The following is a 21,326-nucleotide window of genomic DNA, read 5'->3' on the forward strand; positions in this document are numbered from 1 at the left end:
ATTGACATTTAAATTGTCTGATAAGTTTTAAATGTCTATAATACAACTGATACACTTTTCTCTTGAACTGTTAAAAATTTTTGAAGTAGAGTTTTTCTGTGTTTAATTTGTATTTGTAAAAAACCAAAAACACAAAAAAATCCCCCAAATCTGAATAACAACAGCAACAAAACAAACAGCAAAACTGTTGTGCCTTCTCTTTATCTTTGGCTCCATTCTTGGCAATTGTGTAAAGAAAAAGAATAAAAACAAAAACAACCCTAGATTTGTTTTCTCGGGATCAGAGTATGTGGGGAATTTCCGAATCCTTCTCTGTCTTTTGTTAACATTTGTTATGCCTTACTCTGAAATTGAGTCTCAAACTGGAATGCCTTTGAGGATAGATCCTTCCATAGAGGTCCCTTCACCCAAATATTACAGCATTTGTGTTGTTTGCTCCAGTATCCAATCAGATTCCTAATCATAGTCCATAATAAGGAATGTGACATTAATTAGACTTTGCTGATGTGCTTCAGTGTCTGCTAGTTTGCTAGTTTTTTGTTTTTTCCTTTAAATTGTAGCCATGTGATGGATTGTTTCTTTTGTTATGGTTCTCTTGTTGATGGGCATGCAGTGAGTATTTCTTGGAATGGCCAATTTTTATTAAACTATTTCTGGAAGAAAATATAATCTGGTAATATAGACTAACACTCGTTTTACATATTATGCTATTTGTTGAATGCTGTGTGTGAAGTGGATGAAGGTTTTGTGCACACATTTGTGAAGCAAGCCTTTGTGCACTAACTTATCATTGATAATCAAAGGGCAGCCAGATTGTAAAATATAATTTATTTTCTTAACAGTGTTCCATCTTTAGGACTGTTGTATAAAGATACTATATAAATAGAAAGTAGGTAGGGATGCTTTATTTGTCCTGCTCTTACTTAGAAACTACCATTACTGGAGGATGTAGTCTTAAAGATTCAGTGAACTTGGACATTGATCAGTTTGGGCCGCAGTACCTCAAATATTTGAAAATTGGCAGCATGCTTTCACATACAGAAATTTAAGTTCATGGAGTCACACAGCTGTCATTTATTTAGATCGTTTCAGGTAACTACTTGATGTAATTACTTCATTTGGAAGACAGACCAGTGATAATTAGAAGACATTCAGCTTGCACTTTTGTAGCTTATATTAAGCTTGTGCTGGAAAGCAAAAAAGTTTTATAATGCCTGAGTTATTTCTGAAACAAATATTTTTAAGTTGTAAGAACTTTGTGTTATAAACTATGATGACCTAGAAATTGTTTTTCACAAGTGGATATTCAACTGTACCTATCAAAACAGCAGTTTTTCCTACTCAAGAGACTTAAAGGTTGTTAGCATCTCCTGGAGTGCATTTGGAAATGTGAGTTTTTTGAGGATTGAAGGGGTGATTTATGTATAGGGCGATTTATGTATAAGGCCAAGGATGCCAAATAATTTGTAAATTCAAGTAGTTCCATTGAAAGTTCTGGTATTCTGTACAACTGCCATTTATGGATGGTGGTGGGGAATGGTAGACTTAGGAAAACAGGATTGAAGACTCATTTCTTTTGGTATATAGATTGATACAAATAAAATGGACTAATTAGAAAATGATCTTTTTTAGGAATTAAGTGACGTTACCAATTTTCTTTCTTAAATGGGAATATATAGTATATTCGATATATTTTTATTTGTTGAAAAGGAAATCACTGCCTAATATACGGAAAACAAAAGGTTATACCATTAATTTCAGATCATCAGAATTGGAATGATTGTGAAATTTTGAAAATCATTGGACTTGAGAAATAGGATCAGCATCATAGCTAACACTGTTAAGAATCTTTCTATCATTGTTTGTGTTATTGTTAATATAAAATTCAGATTCTAGAGTATATAGCCCTTTACACAGAAAGTGGAAATAGCCAGTAGGTTAGGGCACAGTTTTCTACAGGTAGCTCATCACACTGTAGTTTTTCAGGTTTTAAAATACAATTCTTATTTGTCAGAATGCTATTTGGCTTTGAATAGAGTAGGGTAATATACCAGAAAGTTAGTTAAATTGCACTTTAGTTTTGGGCTAGCATGTGTAACAGTCTGATGGATTAGGTGATCCCCAAATAATATATTGTGGTATATTATTATCATTTAAGTAGTATTATCTGAAATAATAGCTGAAGAAGAAACACTTGTCAGCATTTAAAGGAATAGTCCTTCAGGTCACAAATGTAGTATATAGGAAAATTGGCCTCCAAAACGTGATACTTTTTCTAAGGAACCATATACTTAACCTATTTACACTTGAATGACCTATTGTAAAGAGTAAGACATTAAAATAATGACCCTATTGCATTATACACAGTTCTCCATTTCCTGTAGGTTAACAATTACTTAACTTTAATTTTCTATTAGGACTCTTTTGGCTTGCAGATTCTCCATATGGTAATACAGTAATAGTGACATTTTCTTACTTTCTTGACTGGTTTGACAATATATTTAGTGCAAACTTGAAATTTGGATGTGGAGCATCACTTTTTGTTATAGCGTAATCCAGGTGAGTTTATAGCAATTGCATTTTGTGCTTATAACTACCATCCCTTGATGATGATTCGAAAACCTTTTGTAGAGTTTAATGATTCAATGGACATTGTGGCACTTTGTTGGATTCTATATGGGATAAGCTTCCAATGAACTTTAAATTAATAGGATCTTTTTTATTCAGAGTGGCTTGTTTCTTATGAGTAAATTGATGGTGTTTGTCGTATCTACTGATCTTTTTTTAAAACTTTTATTTTTATGCTACTTAAATCCGTAGGAACTGTACTTAAATATGATATAATAGTTGCCTTTTTATTTTTAGTTTAGTAGTTTTCAATCTTGTAAAAAAAGAAACTTCAACTTTTATTTGAACTTGGGGTTCTAACTGCCTAATGTACCAAATGGACAGAGAGCTACTAGACATAGCCTTTCACAACCTTTTAGGAACCTCTCTGGTAGCATAGTGGTTACACATTGGGCTGCGAGCCTTAAGGTCAGCAGTTCAAAACTCCCAGCCACTCTGTGGGAGAAAGATGAGGCTTTCTGCTCTATAAAGATTTATAGCCCCCGAAAACCCTGTACAGAGTCGCTATGGGTCAGAACCGACTCCACGGTGCATAACAACAACAAAGGTTGAGATTGGGGTGTTTAGAGGGACTTGACGTTACTGATGAAGTAGTGGCCTTGTGACACTAGATGATAGCAAAATATTTCTGGTTTTAAGGTTGTAATGTCTTTTGGGGGTTTGTATTTGTTTACTGTGACATTGAGGTTCAGGGGACCCTAGGTAAGTAGGTTGTGAAATCTCTTACTAGATTAGTAAAAGGAGAAAAGGTGGCACATTAGAGAGAACATTTATTTCTTTCTACATTTTTCTTAGTGGATATATTCTCTAATGCAGGATAATACTGAAGTTAAACACTGCATTGCTAAGATTTCATGTCTCATACAGTGTCCTGGATGGGGAAAAGGGGTTAGAGGCAGTGTGAAAGCCTTACCCAGCTTTTGGATTTGATTATGTGTTGATTTAGAATCAAGGTAGGTTTGTTTATCCTCCCCTTGTTGTATGACTGTAATTTCCACTTGAACCTGGTAGGGGTTTTTTGTAATTCTCCATTAGAGAAAAAAGTCTTGGTCATCAGTTCCACTATTATTTCTTCAAACCATGTGACTTGGCCAGTTACAGAAATTGGTAGTTTGAAATGGGGCCAGTGTCACAGATTTCTAGGGCCAGAATTGTAGTAATGTCTTAGATTTTTATTAGCAAATGGAGGAATGTTTACCAGAATTTCACTGTTAAGTCCCCTGCCCTCTCCACCTCAGCACCTGCTTATGGGAAGTTTGCCTATATTTGCTAGCTACTAGAGGAAAGATTATTTTTTTTAATTTATCTAGATAGAAATGGTTTGGACTATTGCTGTAACTAACCACTTTGGTTATTGATGCTATCCTTTGATGAGCATTGATGTCACCTTCTACTTTGGATTTGATTTAAAATTTAAATTCTTCACTGGTTCTATGAAGTGTGTATATCCACACTAGATGAAGATACTATACCTAGAAGCTGGCAAAATGAAGCCAGGAAGAAGATAACTTCCCCCTGTTCTTGGTGAGCCAGTGCATACTTAAGTATATAGTAGGACATGTCATGTTAAAAATAAATTCTTATGGCTAGATGTTAGAGATTTAGAAGGGTGAGATGGAGGTGAAATTTAGGATTATTTGTCATTTCAATGAAAGAAAATAAAGTGAGAAATATCAGAATATTTTTTTAAGGCTTGCATCCCATGGGAATTATGACCTTACAGGATAGAAGAGATTCCTAGCATTCTTTGACTCAGAACGTTAGTACTGGAAAGAACTAGGAGACATTTATGACTCCTTATTTTACAAAAGAGAGATGGCTCAGAGAATGAGTACAGTGTCCCAGATCATCTTGTTGAAGCAATATAGAGCACCTTCAAGGATCACTATATAGGTTCACTATAGGAAGTACAGTGCTGCTAAAGGTTCAGGCGTGGGAAGAAAAGAAAGGTGCCACATTTTATATGCTGCCCAGTTACTTTTATAGCTCAAGTTTTCTTACCCAGGTTTTCTCTGAGCTATCTTTATGTCTGTCCAGTTCTACCAGGGCCTGTTGTCTAAGGACATTAGCTTGTGCTCCCCTCAGGGATGGGTTTACTACTAGTTGTCAGAAAGCTATTGGGTATCCTAATGTGTTAATAGCTGAAACTCAGCTGTAATATTCTCCTAAACCCGTCAGCATTTTGCATTCTGTACATTGTGGTACTTATTCCACCTTGTATTGTTATAACTGTAAGCTCCTAGGGGGCAGCAATTGGTCTTATACATGTGTACCTGTTAAGTGCCTGGCAATAATCATGTATGAGCACCCTAATTTTCCTTTTCACCTGCTTACCTCATTCCCAAAAGTGATGCTCCCACCATCACTGTTTCCTCTAATAAGCCAGGCATTGCTGACCCCTCTCAGCTTCCAGTGCTTTCTTTCTCTCTTGTTTGAAGATACACTTTAATTGCACTCCCCCTATGATCTCTTGCTATCTAAGTAATTTTTAAAAGACTCAGCTCAAGAGCTTTTTCTTCTTTCACCCTCCTCCCCAAGAGAACAGATTTGCTACAGGAAGCAGGGGAATCCTGCTGTTAAGGCCTTGTGCTTTTCACCTTGAACTTAAGCTTGTGCTCACCTCATCTTTCTATATATCCTTCCTGTTTGAGAGTCTGCCCAACTTTCTCTTTAAAATGTGTTCCTAGAGCACTTTATACTTCTCATAGCACGTAACTTATACCGTCAACATAGACTTAGAAAAATTACTTGTCTGTTTTACTGCCTTATTAGACTGTAAGCTCAGAAGCTATATAGAGTACAAGGAGTGTGGAATTAATCCTTAAATTCCATCAGAAGGTACAGTGGCTTATATGGAAAAGGCCCTAAATGATGACTCACTGAGTTGAATCACTTTAATGCATTTCTATTTTCCTTTTCACAAGGGAGACGTACATGGAGATAGGCCTTAATTTCATAAATTTGAGGCACTGACATTTCAGTGGAGGAGATTGTCAAGGGTAGACAAAGGAGATTGTGGGTGGGTGGACACAGGAGTGGGGAAGGGGAGACATTCGATATTTTGATCCATTCCTGGCCTGGATCATTAGCCATTTTTTACTGATTGTGGCTCATACTCCTGGCATTTTGTTTCTAGTCAGAATAATTTTATGTGCTGATTTTCACCAGCCTCCACCCTCATTGTTTCAATTCATGACATCACCCATGAGACAAGTCTGAGTCTTGCGTCCTTTTTTTCCCTCCCTTCCCTCATCCATTCGCTAGTGAAGTCCTGTCAGTTCTACCTCAGCAGGCTTTCATGTCTGTTTCCTCCTCACCTGGATAATTTTAATAGCCTTTCAGCTTCTCATCTTCACCCCCAGTCTACTATATACACAAAATAGATTCATCTTACTGAAACATAGCTCTGACCATGTACCTCATGTATGTATTCTATTCCCCCTCTCCCCCACAGACTGTAAGCTCCTTGGGGGCAGGATCTGTGTCTGAGTCATCATTGTATCTCCCATAGCACCTATCAATAAATATTTCTTGAATGAACAAATGAATTTTCATTTCTCAACATAAAATTTTTGTTGAAATGATATTTCCAGGTTTTCACTCAGCCTTTTCTTTGGGGTAATTGGAAGGACTTTTTATGTTCTCTCACATAGAAAGTATAGATCATGACTACAGTTAACCACAGAAAAAATTTCAGAAAACTTTTATTTTTTTTCCATTGGAATCAGCGTGGGGATGTTTGTATGGATGGTTTAATAAATATACTTTTATATACATGTATCACAGAAATTTTACATTCCATCTTCAAACTGCAGAAATAGAGTTTTTGTTTTGTTTTTTTTTTACAAGCCAAAAAATAACTGCCATAACTTTTATGACATCATGCAAAAAAGAGGGGAAGGGGCAAAAGGGAATTGCTTATTTAAGGTTAAGAGTTCAGTAAGAAGTAAAAATGTTACATTAAGGAAGCGATTGCTTAACACGCTGCTTAAGGTGGTAGCCAAACAAATCCTTAACTGCAGCATTAAGGCCATACCAAGTTTATACATATATACAAAGAAATTCCCATATAAAAGACATACTATAACATTTTCTTCTGGGAAAGGATGAGCTTTGTGAGTAATTTGGACCCAATTTTCCAGGCCAGTTAATTATTTAAAGATGTCTCCAAGCTACTTCTTAGGAATTCTACAAAGTTGCTGCTATGTTGGTGAGTTTTTTTGTTATCCCTCACATGGAAGTATAAGTTGTCTTAAGCCTTTTCCATAATGGATGATCAAGCACTTAACTAACACACTGCCTAGCCATGTGTTAGTGCTTACATTTCTTGCCAGAAATATTTGGAGTCATGGAATTAGAATTGTTAACAGCAGTCTTGTCTTGTCTATAGTGTCTGTATTCTGTTCTTTGGGGGTCAAAAGAACTCCTTGACTAGGGTATGAATGAACCAAACTCAGGTTTCAGGAAACATCCCCTAGCAGTTGAAAGATAGTATCTTACTTATCCTTCAGTTTTATTACACCTTTAATTTGGCAGTTCACTTTTTTGAAAAGTAGTAAATGTAAAAGCACTTACAGAAAAGACACAACCTGGGCATTTCTCGTCTGCTTAAACATCAAACCAGGCAACTTTTAAGACAAAGTGTAGTAGATCTTTTGTGCAAATAATCTAAATGGAGAAAAATGAAAGACGACAAGTCCTTTGGAGGTGGCTTCAGTTTATGTAGACGTCATTTGCTTTGGCAAGGCTGAATTGAGATTTAGAGATGGCACATTCTGGTTCTTTCTGCCCAGACTGACCCATCTTATAATTAGTGAATGAATCTTAAGTTTTTCAAAGAAAAATCCAAATGGAAATTCAGTAAATTATATAAAGAAAATGTTCCTTTTCTCCAACGACTGATTCCGTGCCCATTTATTTTATACTGTAACTTGTTTTGGAATGTTTGCAGTCAATCTAATATATAGTTTTTTGTAATGTTCTTTTAGCTATGAATTGGTTATCTCTCTGCAGTAGTCCTGTTCATGTCTGTTCTGTGGGCTGGTTTCCAAGTGTGTCTCCAGTGTGTACAGAACTGGATCTCTTCCTACAGGTTTCCTGGATCAGTCAAGCATAAGAATGAAGTCTGCAAATGCTGTCTTTGGGGGGACTAAATGATTTGGAAGCAGTTCAGTATAATTGGTTGAACACTTGGACAGTGAGCAATCACTATCCCTTCCAATCTTGTACCAACTGCTCTTCCTTTTGATGATACTAGCTGTTTGCATTAGTGAAACTAACAGCAGTTCTGGATAGAGTGATTTTATTCAACAGGTTATTTGTGATGCGGATCCAGACAGTGGATTCCAACCCATAACAACTCTTATAGGGTTTCCGAAAGAGCAGTTGGTGGGTTTGAACTGCTAGCCTTGTGGTTTGCAGTCCCATGCTTATTGTATAGTACTACACCAGAGGGCCTTGATGACTTTGTTGTGTCTTGATGACTTTGTTGTGCATTTTAAGTCTGATGACAGTAGCTGAAGGTGTATGTCCTGACCAGTTTTTAAAACTTTAAAAATGGAGCCCTCTGAGGTTCCTTGAAGTTAGAACTCTGTTTAGCCTTTCTTTTCTTTTTTTTTGAGAAAGCTGCACTGTGATGGCTAATCACATTCTGGCAGGCATCTTATTTCATGCCCATTGTACTTAAAAAGCAAGAATAGACCCTTTGGGAATTTAGTCTCCTTATTTTAATTATTGGTAGTACAGAAAATAATATGACTTGTGACTTGGAAAATTGGACCATTGAAATATTAGATAGTATGAATTAAAATGTTTAAATATTGAAATGTTTTGTAGGAACATAAAATTTTCTAGCCTCCCACACCATTCAAGCTAAATAAGCATGTTATACCTTTAAATGAGGTTGAGATGTGTATAATACGGAAAAGTTAGAGTTTAGCATAAATTATTTGATCCGGCCGTAAGCACTACTTTTAAACAGATTTGAGGCGGCCTTTCATTTAGGGTCAGTGATACTTAGCTTCCCTCTGTCACACAGTATTGTAAAGACTGTCCCTAAGATAAATCATTCTGAAATAATTCCTTTTAGATCTTCCGCTAAGAAAGACTTGATACAATCTAAAATATATTAGTTTTATTTTCAACTCATATTTTACTTCCCTTCTTCCCACCTTCCCATACTATGTTCTCTAGAGAAGTCATTTTAGATGCACATGAGGATAAAAAAAAGGTTCTTGATTATTTTCTTCCAAGTTTTGGTTAGTGAAAGATATATAGACCACAGCTCCCCTTTAGTAATGTCTTCGTAATACTAAGTATATGCTTACTATGTGACAGAAAGGATGTTAAGAGCAACTTTTTCAGAATCATTATAGAATAGTGAACTTGTGGGAGCCCTATATGCCCTTTCTACTGCTTCTTCAGCACGAAGTAAATCTTTCAATACTTGAGTTGAGTTGACCTTAACACAAGGATAGATGAGTTCCTATTGGAATGTATTCATACCTCAAAAATCCTTGTCATTTCATTTAAAATTTGCTTGATTAATTTTTAGTATCGGGGAATTCATGATTTCACCGTTATTCCTGTATTTTTCACCTTAAAAATTGAGATCCATTGCTTTTAAAGGGAAGAATACATATTTCTTTAAAGATGTGAATTTCTAGTATCGTATCTACTCTTCGAGATAAAAATAAAACAAGTACAGGGAAATGTCAGCTAATAGGAGGGAGACAGAATGAATAAACCAGCCACTTTACCCAAGAGGAAAAAAAGTCCTGTTGGTTTGTCTCAGGACTGCCATACTCAATGGATTATGTTCCTTAGTTTTGCTTTTAAGTTGGTTACGATGTTCTTGATCTATCTTTCCAAACATGTGTCCCCTTCATTATATTTTAACCAAATTTTTCTTTCTGTTTTTTTTTACCTCTGAATTCTTGCTCATGCTGTTCCCTCTGCCCAATGCCATTCCTCCTCCAGTATCACATCTGTTCTTTAAGCTACTGCTCAAATGGCATTTAACACCTTGAAACTTTCTCTAATTGAGTTTTTGCCCTCTACAATCCTCCTGTTACATAATTCCTGCATTTTACTTTACATTTTGGTACTTCTGACCACAAGTTCGATTTGAACTGCAAGGTCAGCAGTTCCAACCCACCAGATGCTTTTCTTGGATGCTCTGGAGAAAGGGGGCTATTACACTCTGATGTCTTGCTTCATTAGTGTGCTGACTTGTCTTAATCTATTTAATAAATACATGGGAGGATGACAGGCAGGTAATGTGAGGCTAAAAAGATAATTAAAAAGCTGGAAACTATTGGAATTTAATAGTTGAGTCTTGAGTATGCCACAAACTTTGAGACCTCCTTCTTGAACCTGTTCCAGCTCATTCCCTGAAAGGCTAAGCTGCTTTCTCCCAGTGTAGTCCACAGAACCTGCCTTGGTACTAGCAACTGTCCGAAGAGTACAACTTTGCTCATCAACATCCAGAACTGCATAAGGTACTCTAACCCTTGACACTCATTAGCATCCCTGTATTGCCAAATACCCAGTGCCTTGTCCCATGAACTGAGCTGTCTAGTTTTTAGGTTACCTACTGGGTAGTTAAGCTAGAAACAAAAGGACTTGGAGACAATTAGCAGGAGAAACTTTTTTTGATTGATTCACACCTTGCCCTATAATTATATTTTCCCATTTCATTTCCAGATGGGGTGAAGATTATTAGAAATCCCCTTCCTAGAATTTCTGCCATGCTGTCACTTCTGTTTCATTTGTATTGATTACCCTTTTAAAAGGTGGGTGAGAGGAGATGTCAACTGTTAGGATTCAAAATTCAACAGTAAGTTACTGTCACAAAAAAATAACCTTTTGTTGGAACTCTGAGCTTAACTGCCTGACCCAAGAGACTGTGAGCTATGATTTCTCCTCTCTGAACTCACTGCATCTTTGCCTGTTTCTCTGTTTTCATATCTTATCCTGAATTCATTATTCTTTGTATTTCTTCTTATTTCACTAACGTGTTACTATAGTTAGGGATGGTGCTCATCTTTGGTACCTGTGCACTGCATTGTTTGCAGCAGACTCTTAACCCGTATTTGTTGAGTAAATGATTAAAGGGATTCTAGACTTAGGAAAGACTTCAAGAGAAACCCTTGACCATAACCTTGATCCCATCCAGAGCCAAACCATTTCAAACACACATTCTCTTATGTAGGGCTATAAACACAGACTGTTCTCAGTACTCTCCAAATAATCTTCTAATGCTACCCTGCCCTGTTCTTAGTCATTTTACCCTTCCATTCACTTCTATAAGGAGCTCTGGTAGCACAGTGGTTGCTAATCGGGCTGCGAACCTCAAGGTCAGTAGTTCGAAACTACCAGCTGTTCCGCAGGAGAAAGATGAGGCTTCCTACTCTTGTAAAGATTTACAGCCTCAGAAACCCTGTACGGGGTCATACGGCACATAACAACATTCACTTCTAGCCAGAATATGGCCCTCCAGTATCAACTCCAAATCTTTTGTATATCAAAGACTGGATTCGTGGTGGTGGTGGTGGTGGTAGTGTGCCGTTGAGTCGGTTCCAGCTCATAGTGACCCTGTACAGAGTTTCTTACTCTGTAAATCTATGGGAGCAGAAAGCCTCATCTTTCTCTCTAAAAACAGCTGGTAGTTTTGAACTGCTGACCTTGAGGTTATCAGCCCAACTCATAACCACTATGGTACTAGAGCTCCTTAAAGACTGAATTAGTAGGTTCTTAACCCTTGAAGGCAAACTATATAAATTCATCTTGTTTATTTGAGAAAAGGAAAGGCAAGTAAGGATCTAGTTCTCGATCAGGATGTTTGATTTTTCAGTCTAAGGTATTCCTTGGCTTTTGACAAACATTTGTATATTAAGTTCATGTTTTTATCAATATTCATTTAAGACAATAAGTCTCATCTATATCCAATTAAAAAAGAATATTTGTTTTTGTTGCATATGTATACATACATACATATAATACTGTTTTTCAATGACAAAGTAAATTACCATTTATAAGTAGGTAACTAAGGTCACACAGGATGAAATAATTTGTTAAAGGTCAAAACCACAGATAAGAGAATAAGGTCAACTTATGTCAAGCTTATTTTCAAAACTTAATAGCTTACCATTGCCTGTGTCCAAACTTGGTAAGGTTTTAACTTGAGCCTCGGTTTCCTCAGAACCATTCTGGGAATTAGATTATAATTTACTAGAGAGCTTGGCATATGATTGTTGTTGTTGTTAAGTGTCGAGTTGGTTCCGACCCATAGCGACCCTGTATAGGGTTTCCAAGGAGCAGCTGGTGAGCTTGAGCCACTGACCTTGCAGTTGAAGCGGCTTTGCAGTCTGGCGCATGAACCCACAGCGTATATGATGGTGGTATTATTTGAGTTGGTGTTTTCACAGTGTTACTGACTGACATGTGAGTGACAAGCACACACTGAGAAAAAAACTTTTTTTTTTCTGAGGTAATGAGCTGCATTTTTACTAAGTGGTGCATTCCATTTAGTTGATAACTCAAATGATACTCTTTTGAGGGAAATGGGATGTAGATGCTTGTTCGTGTGGAATCAGGACTAGAATTCAGGTAATGAAACTGAACTGGCTGTTCTGTAGGACAGGTGGATTTGACTACTTAGGAGGACACCTCAGTGCTGACCCAAAAAAAAAAAAAAAAAAATCTCTAATGTCTTCTGGCAAACAGGAAGAGGTGGCAAGAATTTCAGAGAATGAGAATGCTGTGCAGTTTACAATGGGGTGGGTAGGGTTGACATTCACTGTCATCCTCTTCAAACGGACTACAGATGTAGATATTGTTGTCCCCAAAATACATAAAGTAGCTGAGGGTCACAGAGCTCAAAGTCACATGAGAAAATCAATACAGAATCTGGGGGAAATCCACTTGTATTTTTTTCTGCAACTAAAATGCAACTAGAGACATGGCCTTTAAAAGAAATTTGTGGCTAGGGGAGTCCTTCAAGATGAACTGACTGATTACTCCTGTTTTATGGAGGAGCACTTGAAATTCTGTGAAGGAAAGAAATACAGAAAACATTTTACAGTGAATACTTCCATACCTGCAGGACAATGCGCTGGACTGCAAAATAGGTTTGAACCGCAAGGTCGGTGCTTCAAGCTCACCAGCTGCTCCTCAGAAACCCTATACAGGGTCACTATGGGTGGGAACCGATTATAGCACTTAACAACTTCTTTCTCCACCACCTAGGCTGTACTACTATCATCTTACTCTTCTTTCTTTTACACATCTATTCACCCATCTACCCAAGAGGTCTTTTTTTTTTACCAGGGACAAAGAAGGAAATGAGGACATGGTGTTGAGGCAGGGATGGAAAACAACCTGTTCATAGTATGCTTTCCATTTTATTTTTAAATTAGCATCTTTAAAAATCCGTTTTTATTAGTTGATTCTTAAACTTGGGAACAAGAAACAAGTTTCTACCTGCAGTATTCTCATTAATTTCAGGGCCAGATGAAGGGAGGAGAGTGAAGATTGTCACAGTGCCACCCTATAAACATGAAGGAAGTCCATTGATAACATAGGATAAATGCAGACCTACTGGGAAAGACAAGAAGTGGCTCCTGACTATAGGGAGTGTTTGTCAGAACCACAGGAGTGTGGAGACAATTTCAGAAGCACTGCTAGGATGACGCTTTGTTTAGGGGAGGGCAGGTGGAGAGAGCTGGCCCAATTCCAAGCACACCTGCTATATATTTCTTTTTATTAGTGCAATTTAGCTGGTGGTATGGATTTAGTGAACCCCCAGTGATCTAAAGTGGACCCACTTATTTTCTGTAACGAACAAGAGGAGAGGGACAAAGGAAAAATATTTAAAATCTTGTTGAAAATTTGTTAGGATAAAACTGGAGAAGAGTGTGGATACAGGTTTGGAAAAGACTTGGAGTCATTAGCGTTCTTCTCCTCGGAGTATTTCACAAATTCTGCTCTGATGCTTTTTGTTGTTTCTTCTAGAGGCTCTGGCACAGAGAATTCAAACTGCCATAGGAAATGGGTTCCAGCATTCCAGGGCTTACAAGCTAAAATTCCAGAGTGAAAGGTGGTCCTGATGTTGCATGGAACTCTTGAGGGACAAGATGGTCCTAGAGGCAAGTCCATCAGTGCTGGGAAATATCTTGACCTTCACAGAAAAGCATTAAGATGCTGATCTCTTTGGGGGCCAAGATACTCTAGTCTTTCATAATCCCATCCTCCTTTTCCACTAGAAGATCTGCTATAGGGTTCCAAGTCTGACACTGAAATGGAGAAAAATGAAACTTTTTGCAATGCGCTATATGCTTTTGCTTTTCTTCCATCCATCAGAATATCCAGCTTGGCTTTGAAAAAAATACCCCTCTTTTATTGGGAGATTAAACAGGCCAAGAAAGGGGAAGTAGCTCACTTATGTTCCTATGGTGAGCCTTGAAGAAAGACCCACCTCCCAGTGACCTCTGTCTCTACTGAGCTTTGTGAAGCTGCCTAAACCAACAGTTAAATCTGAAGAAGGTAGGATGAAAACAAGGCAGTGCAGTGAATTGTAGAACAGTGGGAATGGAAGACCTATTAGTGCTTGGAATCTATGCAGCCTGAAAGTGTCTTTATCTCCAGATTAGTTAGCTAGTACTATTCTGTAATTGTTGAATGACCTTATGTAGAATACAATTTTCATCACTGGACTTCTCTGAAGGGTGTATTTTTGGTTGGTCAGTTTCTACACTTGACTTCTCAACCCAGTGTTCCAATGGAAAATTTCCAAAGGATTGAAATTTTAGAATACGTGGGCAAGAAATTGGAGTCCTAAAAGCTACTACATTCATTCTAGCTCCCCTCATACTTGAGAAAGAAATCAGTATCTTTGGCAGAGTTTGGTTTTATAAAATGAGATACACAAACTGATTAGACAGGAAATGCCAACTGAGAGGCAATGGGAGGAGGGGGGAAGAGCAAAAGGGAGAAAAGTAATGGTCTGGATGTTAGCTGGAGAAGCCTTAATGATCCTAAAAATTATTGGGCAATAATTTCTATTTTGGAACTCATTTTGCTGTTCCACAGAATGATGAAGCACCTTAATTATTGCTTTAAATAACCACACGGTTCCATCAAAACAGTAGCACCCACGCATTAGCAAACCTATCTCCTGCCTTTGCTTTGTCTACAGCTTGAGAAATACTCAAGGAAACAACAGGATAATTGGTATACGCATCATCTAGTCTGGGCTTCAAGATTCTAGATTATTCAGGCCTGGGAGAGGTGTTTGTGGGGTATCCTTGTCCTTGATACTGTGGACTCTTCAACTGGGGCAGTGAGAAAAAAGTCACTTCTCATTCTCTTAGCACTGGGGAGGGCAACATTTCAAAAATTAAAAAATCCTTATCTCTATAGGGATTTATTTCCTATCCATTGGGAATTTAGGACAGTGTAAAGGTCCAAACCTTAAAATTTCATTATGATTTTCCTTACACTGATACAAATAGTTAAATGAACAAGCCAGCTCACTTAAAAATAAGGCCTTTTGTGTTCCTTTTGTTTGTATAAGTGCCTGTTTCTGACGTCACAGAGCTGCAGGAAAACAGGCTTCTTAGTTCAGATTTCTGGAGTTGATTGCTGAGAGAAAGGGCTTAGAGGAGGGGAAAAAGAGATTATATTTTAAGAATATGCTTCCTGTTTGCCTCTTAAGAGAATTTCTGGTCTGGCTGGTTCATGAATTAAAGATGCCGGAAATCTGGGGTCCGTTCACATTTTTCAGCAGAACTTGCCAGGTGCTTAGAGCCTTGCAGCCAACCAGGGAAACACAGTCCACAGCGATACCTGGTCTTGTCTGCCTCTTCAGAACGTGCAGAAGGTGTTTGTTGAGTAAATATGATAGCTTTCAGAGAGGAGTTCATTGTTTTTGTCCTGGGCTTCCAGCCAAGACAGAGAAATAGCTGCATGTCTCAAGTCCTGACCCTAGCCCTAAAGCTGATGGAGATCATACCACCACCAAGCCCTCTGATTGCCAATTTCTACTGGTAAGGAGTCAGTTAGGGCCAACTTACTGGTGATGCCTTTCAATTTCAGTGTCCTGCAATTAACTAAAGAATCTAATTTTCTCAAAGACTGGCTTACTACTGATGGTACCAGCTCAGGAAGAAATCCAATACAAAGAAAAAGAGATGGCAACACATCTTTTTTATGATGCAACGGCACTTAACAACAACATAATAAAGATATATAATTTAAAGGAAACAAGCAGCTTCATCATATCTGTTGAAAAATAACCTACAAAAAGTACTGGTGAGCTTAATGGGATTCATTATTCCTTATTTATTGATAGCTTGTTGTGTTGTTAAGTGCTGTTGAGTCATAATCCAAGTCACAGCAACCCTGTAAAGGTCCTGTTTCCAAGGAGTGGCTGGTGGGTTTGAGCTGCTGACTTTGTCATCCAGTGCATTATCCTGCAGTGCCACACCAGGAATAAAAATAATTTGAATCACATGATCCTCTGCTTTCTAAAGTTGAATTAAAAAGAGTTAAATTCAAGCTATCACACACACATATATACACACAGCATTTTCTTTCTGCTCACATCTGTCCTTGGTTACCCATCACATCCATAACCAATGGGCTTGTGGATGCTTGAAAGGACCAGAGGGTGGCAGAGCTTAGCCATTTATTTCAGCTGCTCTTGAAGCTGAATGTGATTTATTAGAAACTAAGATGTGGTGAGTATGGAGTCCTGGTGTGGCGCTGTGGGTTAATGTGCCAGACTGCAAAGCCATTTGAACCACAAGTTCAGTGGTTCAAGCTCACCAGCTGCTGCTTGGAAACCCTATACAGGGTCGCTATGGGTAGGAGCCAACTCGATGGCACTTAACAACAATTGATATTACTCTCTCTGCTTAATGTGTTAAATATGGCGCCAGGATTAGTTGCAGTTCTGGAGGTGGGTGAAATCAAATCCTCTTTGTCAAGATCTCATTCTCCCTTCACATATAAAATATGGTTTACACAAGTAACCAGTAAACTTGTTTATTGTGCTAAATCAGTTTCTCCACCTACTGTACCACTTGGCATGTATATTTCCATGGCATGGTATCCCTTGTGCTCAACCTGAAGAGGAAAATTAACATTTGAGCTACCAATAAACCAACCAAATCCAAACCCACTCCCATCAAGTCAATTCCAATTCCTGGTGACCCTATATTATGGAGTGGGACTGCCCCATAAGGTTTCCAAGAAGTTCTGGTGTGGCGCTGTAGGCTAAACACTGGACTGCTAACTGAGGTTCTAACCCACCAGCTGCTCCTTGGAAAGCCTCTACAGGGTCACTGTGAGTTAGAATCGACTCAACAGTAATTAACAACAACAACAAGGTTTCCAAGGCAGAAAATGTTTATAGATGCCAACGACCGACCACATCTTTCTCCCACGAAGTGGCTGATTTAAACTGTCAACCAAACTCTTAACCACTGTGCCACCCAAGCTCCTTACCTCAAAAAACAGTTAACCTAAATGATCTGATTTGATTTTCTATAATGATGATTTTCACATAGTTAATTGTTCACCTTTATAAATTACTGATCAACTCTCCTTGAGCATGCTGTCCATCCTAATTTATGAAGATATGTTTTTACTTTAGAATGATTGATGTCCTCTCCTCACCACTGTTCAGCTTTGGTGGAGTGCTGCAAAGAGAGAAGCTAATCTATATATTTCCTAAAGAACAAAAGAATTGTGAGGGTCTAGGTTTATGTGCACATATATGCACGCACCCACCCACAGCTGGGTTCAGAAGTCAAAGTGACATAAAACTTTTAGCTGTGTGAACTTCCTTTCAATCAAGCACAGATCCACTGAGCAGTGACATCTAGGAGGAAGGTTAGAGATTACTGATGCTACCCTCTCCTTTGTTTATTTGAACAAAGGAGGCCTTAGTCCTAAAATTGCAAGTTCCCTCAGCATGTTGGTGGCAGGATTAAGATTCAGGCCCTTTGTTTCACTGCTATACTGCTTCTATTCATATTTCTTTTTATTGAGAGCCACAAGTTTGAAATAAGTCTGAAAGAAGATTCCAGTGGCATTCTTCCCTTTATCACAGATAGGCAGTCCCACTGTCTGTTGGGGGCTGCCATCCAAACCAGTCAGCTGCCAGTGGGGTCCAGAAGTTGAACAGAGTGGCATGATGGCCAAAGTTCAAGGACCCAGTAGAGGATGGACAAATGGCCCAGTGATTTCTTTACTCTGAGGGACTCTTAACCTCAGATTAGAAGGCCAGTGTAGAATCTTCAAATTTTGCTAGTTGGGTGGAGGCAAAATGTCTTAGTACAAATTATACTGTCTTCGGTCCCTGATGAAGGCCTAGTGCCTCTGTTGCCTAACTCAACTAGACTTTAGACATTTGGCTTTAGTAATGAGTAAGGTAGAAGGAAGGGTGTTTTTAATTATATGACAAAAATATATTTCCCCTTAAATAAAGTGAATAAAGTGCTAGTGAAAGGGTTAATAAAAGACTCAAGTACCGTTTTCGGACTGAGGTCTTTTTTCTCCCTTAAAGTGAACACAGTGCAAATGCAAGGTGCCAAGAGACCAAAGACTGGTGTTCCACTTTTAACTTTCCCTCATTTGGGCATATGTTTATGATGCGGAGAAAGGTAGTCTTGGATGAAAGACTTCTACCTACTTGGCTCCCATCCCACAAGGTTTCCTCAGCAAAAAAGGATTCCAGGTTCTAGGTTCAGTCCTATATCATCCAAGCCTGGAGTGCCATTTAGCTTACTAATCTACATAGGCCGAGAAGTGGGAGGAAGGCAATACCTGACTTTGGAACCTGGATGTAAACAGCTTTATCATCTCAAGCCTTACAACCAATTCCTTTTTTGGCTGCAGAGTGCATTTTCTTTAGCAAGTCATTCCAGATCCTTGTATTGGCCTGATCTTTGGGAGCTACATAGGCATTAACTCTGTGCCATGTGAGTTTAGTGAGGAACTAAACTCCCAATGTCTCAACTCTTCACACCATTCCCACTCCATCCTACCCAATTTTGGGGATGTTCTAAAGAAAAAAATGAAACTTCAAACCTCAGTACAAACTGATTGTCAGCTATTTCTCAGCATCTGTTTTGTTCAAGACTAAGACACTAAAGTGCAAAAAAAAAAGAACGGTCAATGTACCTATTTCAGGTATAGTGCTGTGGGCTGAGAGGATGGAGGGGACAGCTCCCCTCCTTCATCCCACCACCATGGCCTACTGTGCAGACCACCCAAAATTTATGTCCTTCAACAGGACATTCGACTTCTCCACCCTCAATTACCTCCTAGTCCCTCTCCTTTTTTTTTTATTTTTTTCTGAAGTGACCTAACTATCCTAGGACTGTCCTGGCCCTTCAGAGTTAGAAGGAAAGAGAATATTTGTCTAACCTTCATAAATGTTAAAGCTAAACAAAGCACCAAAAAAAAAAAAAAAAAAAAAAGACTTATAAAAATATAATGGGGTCATCTCCCCAAGCTCTTCACATTATTTATGGTATATGAAATGTCAAAATATAATGAGTAGACTTTGTGAACTCACCCCACCCGTATATACCTAAGGTGTAGCTGCCTCAGTACTACCCTTTCACCTCTTAAAATTTCACTCTGTAGAATCTGAATATAATAAATATACTCCATTCCACTGAACCCATCTTCCCAAACATCCACCCGCTTACAATTCCAAAGAGACTCTCCAAAAAATAGACATTTAAAAAAGTGCATCAGTTTACACTCAGTCTATCTGCATATTATTTCTTTAGATTATTAACTTTTTTTTTCTTCTAAATCATAAAAAAGATTGCATATTGGCAATATTATGAGAAAAACGTGGGGCCATTTCTGGGTGGTAGTGAAGGGCAAGCAGGGTGGCTACTGAAGCACAGAAGTGAGAGGGCTCAAGAGACATAAGGATTGAGGTGGGGTTCCCATGGCTCTCAACCCTTAGGCCTCTGAAATGTCCCATCTCTTTAGTTCCTTCCTTCTCTTTTCCACTGCCAACTTTCCCCATTTCCACTGCCAACGTTCATGCCACAAATCCCTCTTGAAGCAGAGGCAGAATGGCTTTTTGGCATGTGGCCACCTGGGCTAAATTTGAAGATAGGTATGGCATTTGGAAGGGTGTGAGGTGGAACACACACCACCAGAGCAAGCATATTTGTGACTATTTCCACTCTGGGAAAAATTGTCCATCACTTCTGTGACTTTTAAGAATTTAAGCAGTTACTAGGCTGATAGGTTAAGAAACAAATCTTTTGTTCTTGTGATTTTGCATTAATAATAAGCATGAATATATATTATATATTACATTGCTTTCCTTCTGCTCTGGGGGCAGAATGTACCCTCCTTCCAAACGGGGAAACTGCACAGCCCCTGGACTTAAAATTTTGACAGCTGTTGTCCCCCACTTCCCACCCTCTACCCCTCCCTTCCTCCCCACCCCTCGGTTCCTATATTAGAAAAGTACCCCCCTCCTCCCTCCCACCCGAGGTTAAATAGATATTGCCACATTCTAAAATTCATGCATCACTGCATTTTGCTATTGCACATGTTGTGTGTGTGTACCCGCTCTCTCCTCCTCTGCGTTAGGCTCTCAGATTCCTGTGCTCTTCCCACCCTGCCCCTTCCCAACCTCCACCCCTCTGTCCACAGCCCAGACCATTCACTGGTTGTGGACATCCTCCCTACGGACGATCTTGTAGATGATCCAGTAAAACATGTTGAAGATGAGGAAGGCCATGGGGAAGCCAATACGAGATATTTTGTCGATCTTCTTGGCCCTCTGGATGAAGAGTTTTCGCATCTCCTCTGGGGTCTTAGATGGCGCTGGAGGGGGGTTGGTGGTGTTGTTGTTATTGGCACCCTTGACGGAGATTCCATCCTTGGCTTGCAGACAGGCAGGGCCCATCCCATAGGCAGAGAAGTTGAAGCGGCCCTCACCGGCCTCATCCTCCTGGAATAGATTCAACATGGGGCTCTACTTAAAATAAGACAGGGACTGGGCACCCTCCCTGCAAGGCACTCCTCTGGGGGCCAGGCCATGCCCATCTGGCTCTCCCTGCCTCCCAGACTACGACTCCGGGTTCCTGAAGGCTTTGGCTGGCTGGGGAGTACTGCCTTATAGAGGGGCGCCACTTGCTGAAACAGATGCAAACCAGGGGATAGGAATGTGGTTTAGAGTCCAGAGAGTCATGGTCAAGTCTCAGCTCTTACTTGCTGGCTGTATGACTTTAGGCAAGTCACTTCCTTCTCAGATTGAGTTTGTTGATTTGTTCCTCCCTCCCCCATTACTCACAGGGTTCTTTTGACCATCAGAGGAGATTATAGATGAGCAGATGCTCTGAATGCTGTAAGAACTAAATGTTCATTAGAAATTCAGGGGGCAATTTAGAGAGATCCCCTGCTTTGCCTCTGTTGTCCCTATGCCCTCTCCCCGGCCCCATTCCCCAATTAAGTTCTCTAGTGGGGGTGGGGGTGGGGGTCAGTGGGGTGAGTGTGAATGACCCAGGAGGAAACAGAAGCTCTGATCTCATCTCTGTCTTCCAAGCAAGGAGTTCACAAATTCTTCTACCACCATGTTACCATTTCCCTGGCAGTTGGGACCTCTGGATTTTTAGACAAGATGTTATTCAAGACCTTGGCAAGAACTTACCTTT

General features: G+C 39.1%; 2 protein-coding genes across 4 annotated transcripts in view; one reads left to right on the top strand and one right to left on the bottom strand.

The window, feature by feature from the left end:
• G3BP1 (GTPase activating protein (SH3 domain) binding protein 1) overlaps positions 1-8,728 on the top strand; it is a 36,087-nt gene extending 27,359 nt beyond the window's left edge. The window contains exon 11 of the mRNA XM_006863949.1: positions 8,717-8,728. Coding sequence (XP_006864011.1) covers positions 8,717-8,728 — 12 coding nt within the window. The remainder of the gene's footprint in view (positions 1-8,716) is intronic.
• Positions 8,729-20,183: 11,455 nt separating this feature from the next.
• GLRA1 (glycine receptor, alpha 1) overlaps positions 20,184-21,326 on the bottom strand; it is a 163,479-nt gene continuing 162,336 nt past the window's right edge. The window contains exon 9 of one of the 3 annotated variants that reach the window (XM_006863900.1): positions 20,184-20,623. In XM_006863900.1, the coding sequence (XP_006863962.1) occupies positions 20,333-20,623 (291 nt within the window). In that variant the 3' untranslated portion in view covers positions 20,184-20,332. Of the gene's footprint in view, positions 20,648-21,326 lie in introns of all 3 variants that reach the window. The other 2 variants (XM_006863899.1, XM_006863901.1) reach the window with 2 other exon arrangements.

The sequence above is a fragment of the Chrysochloris asiatica genome, unplaced genomic scaffold, assembly GCF_000296735.1.
Source record: "Chrysochloris asiatica unplaced genomic scaffold, ChrAsi1.0 scaffold00057, whole genome shotgun sequence".
NCBI lineage: Eukaryota > Metazoa > Chordata > Mammalia > Afrosoricida > Chrysochloridae > Chrysochloris > Chrysochloris asiatica.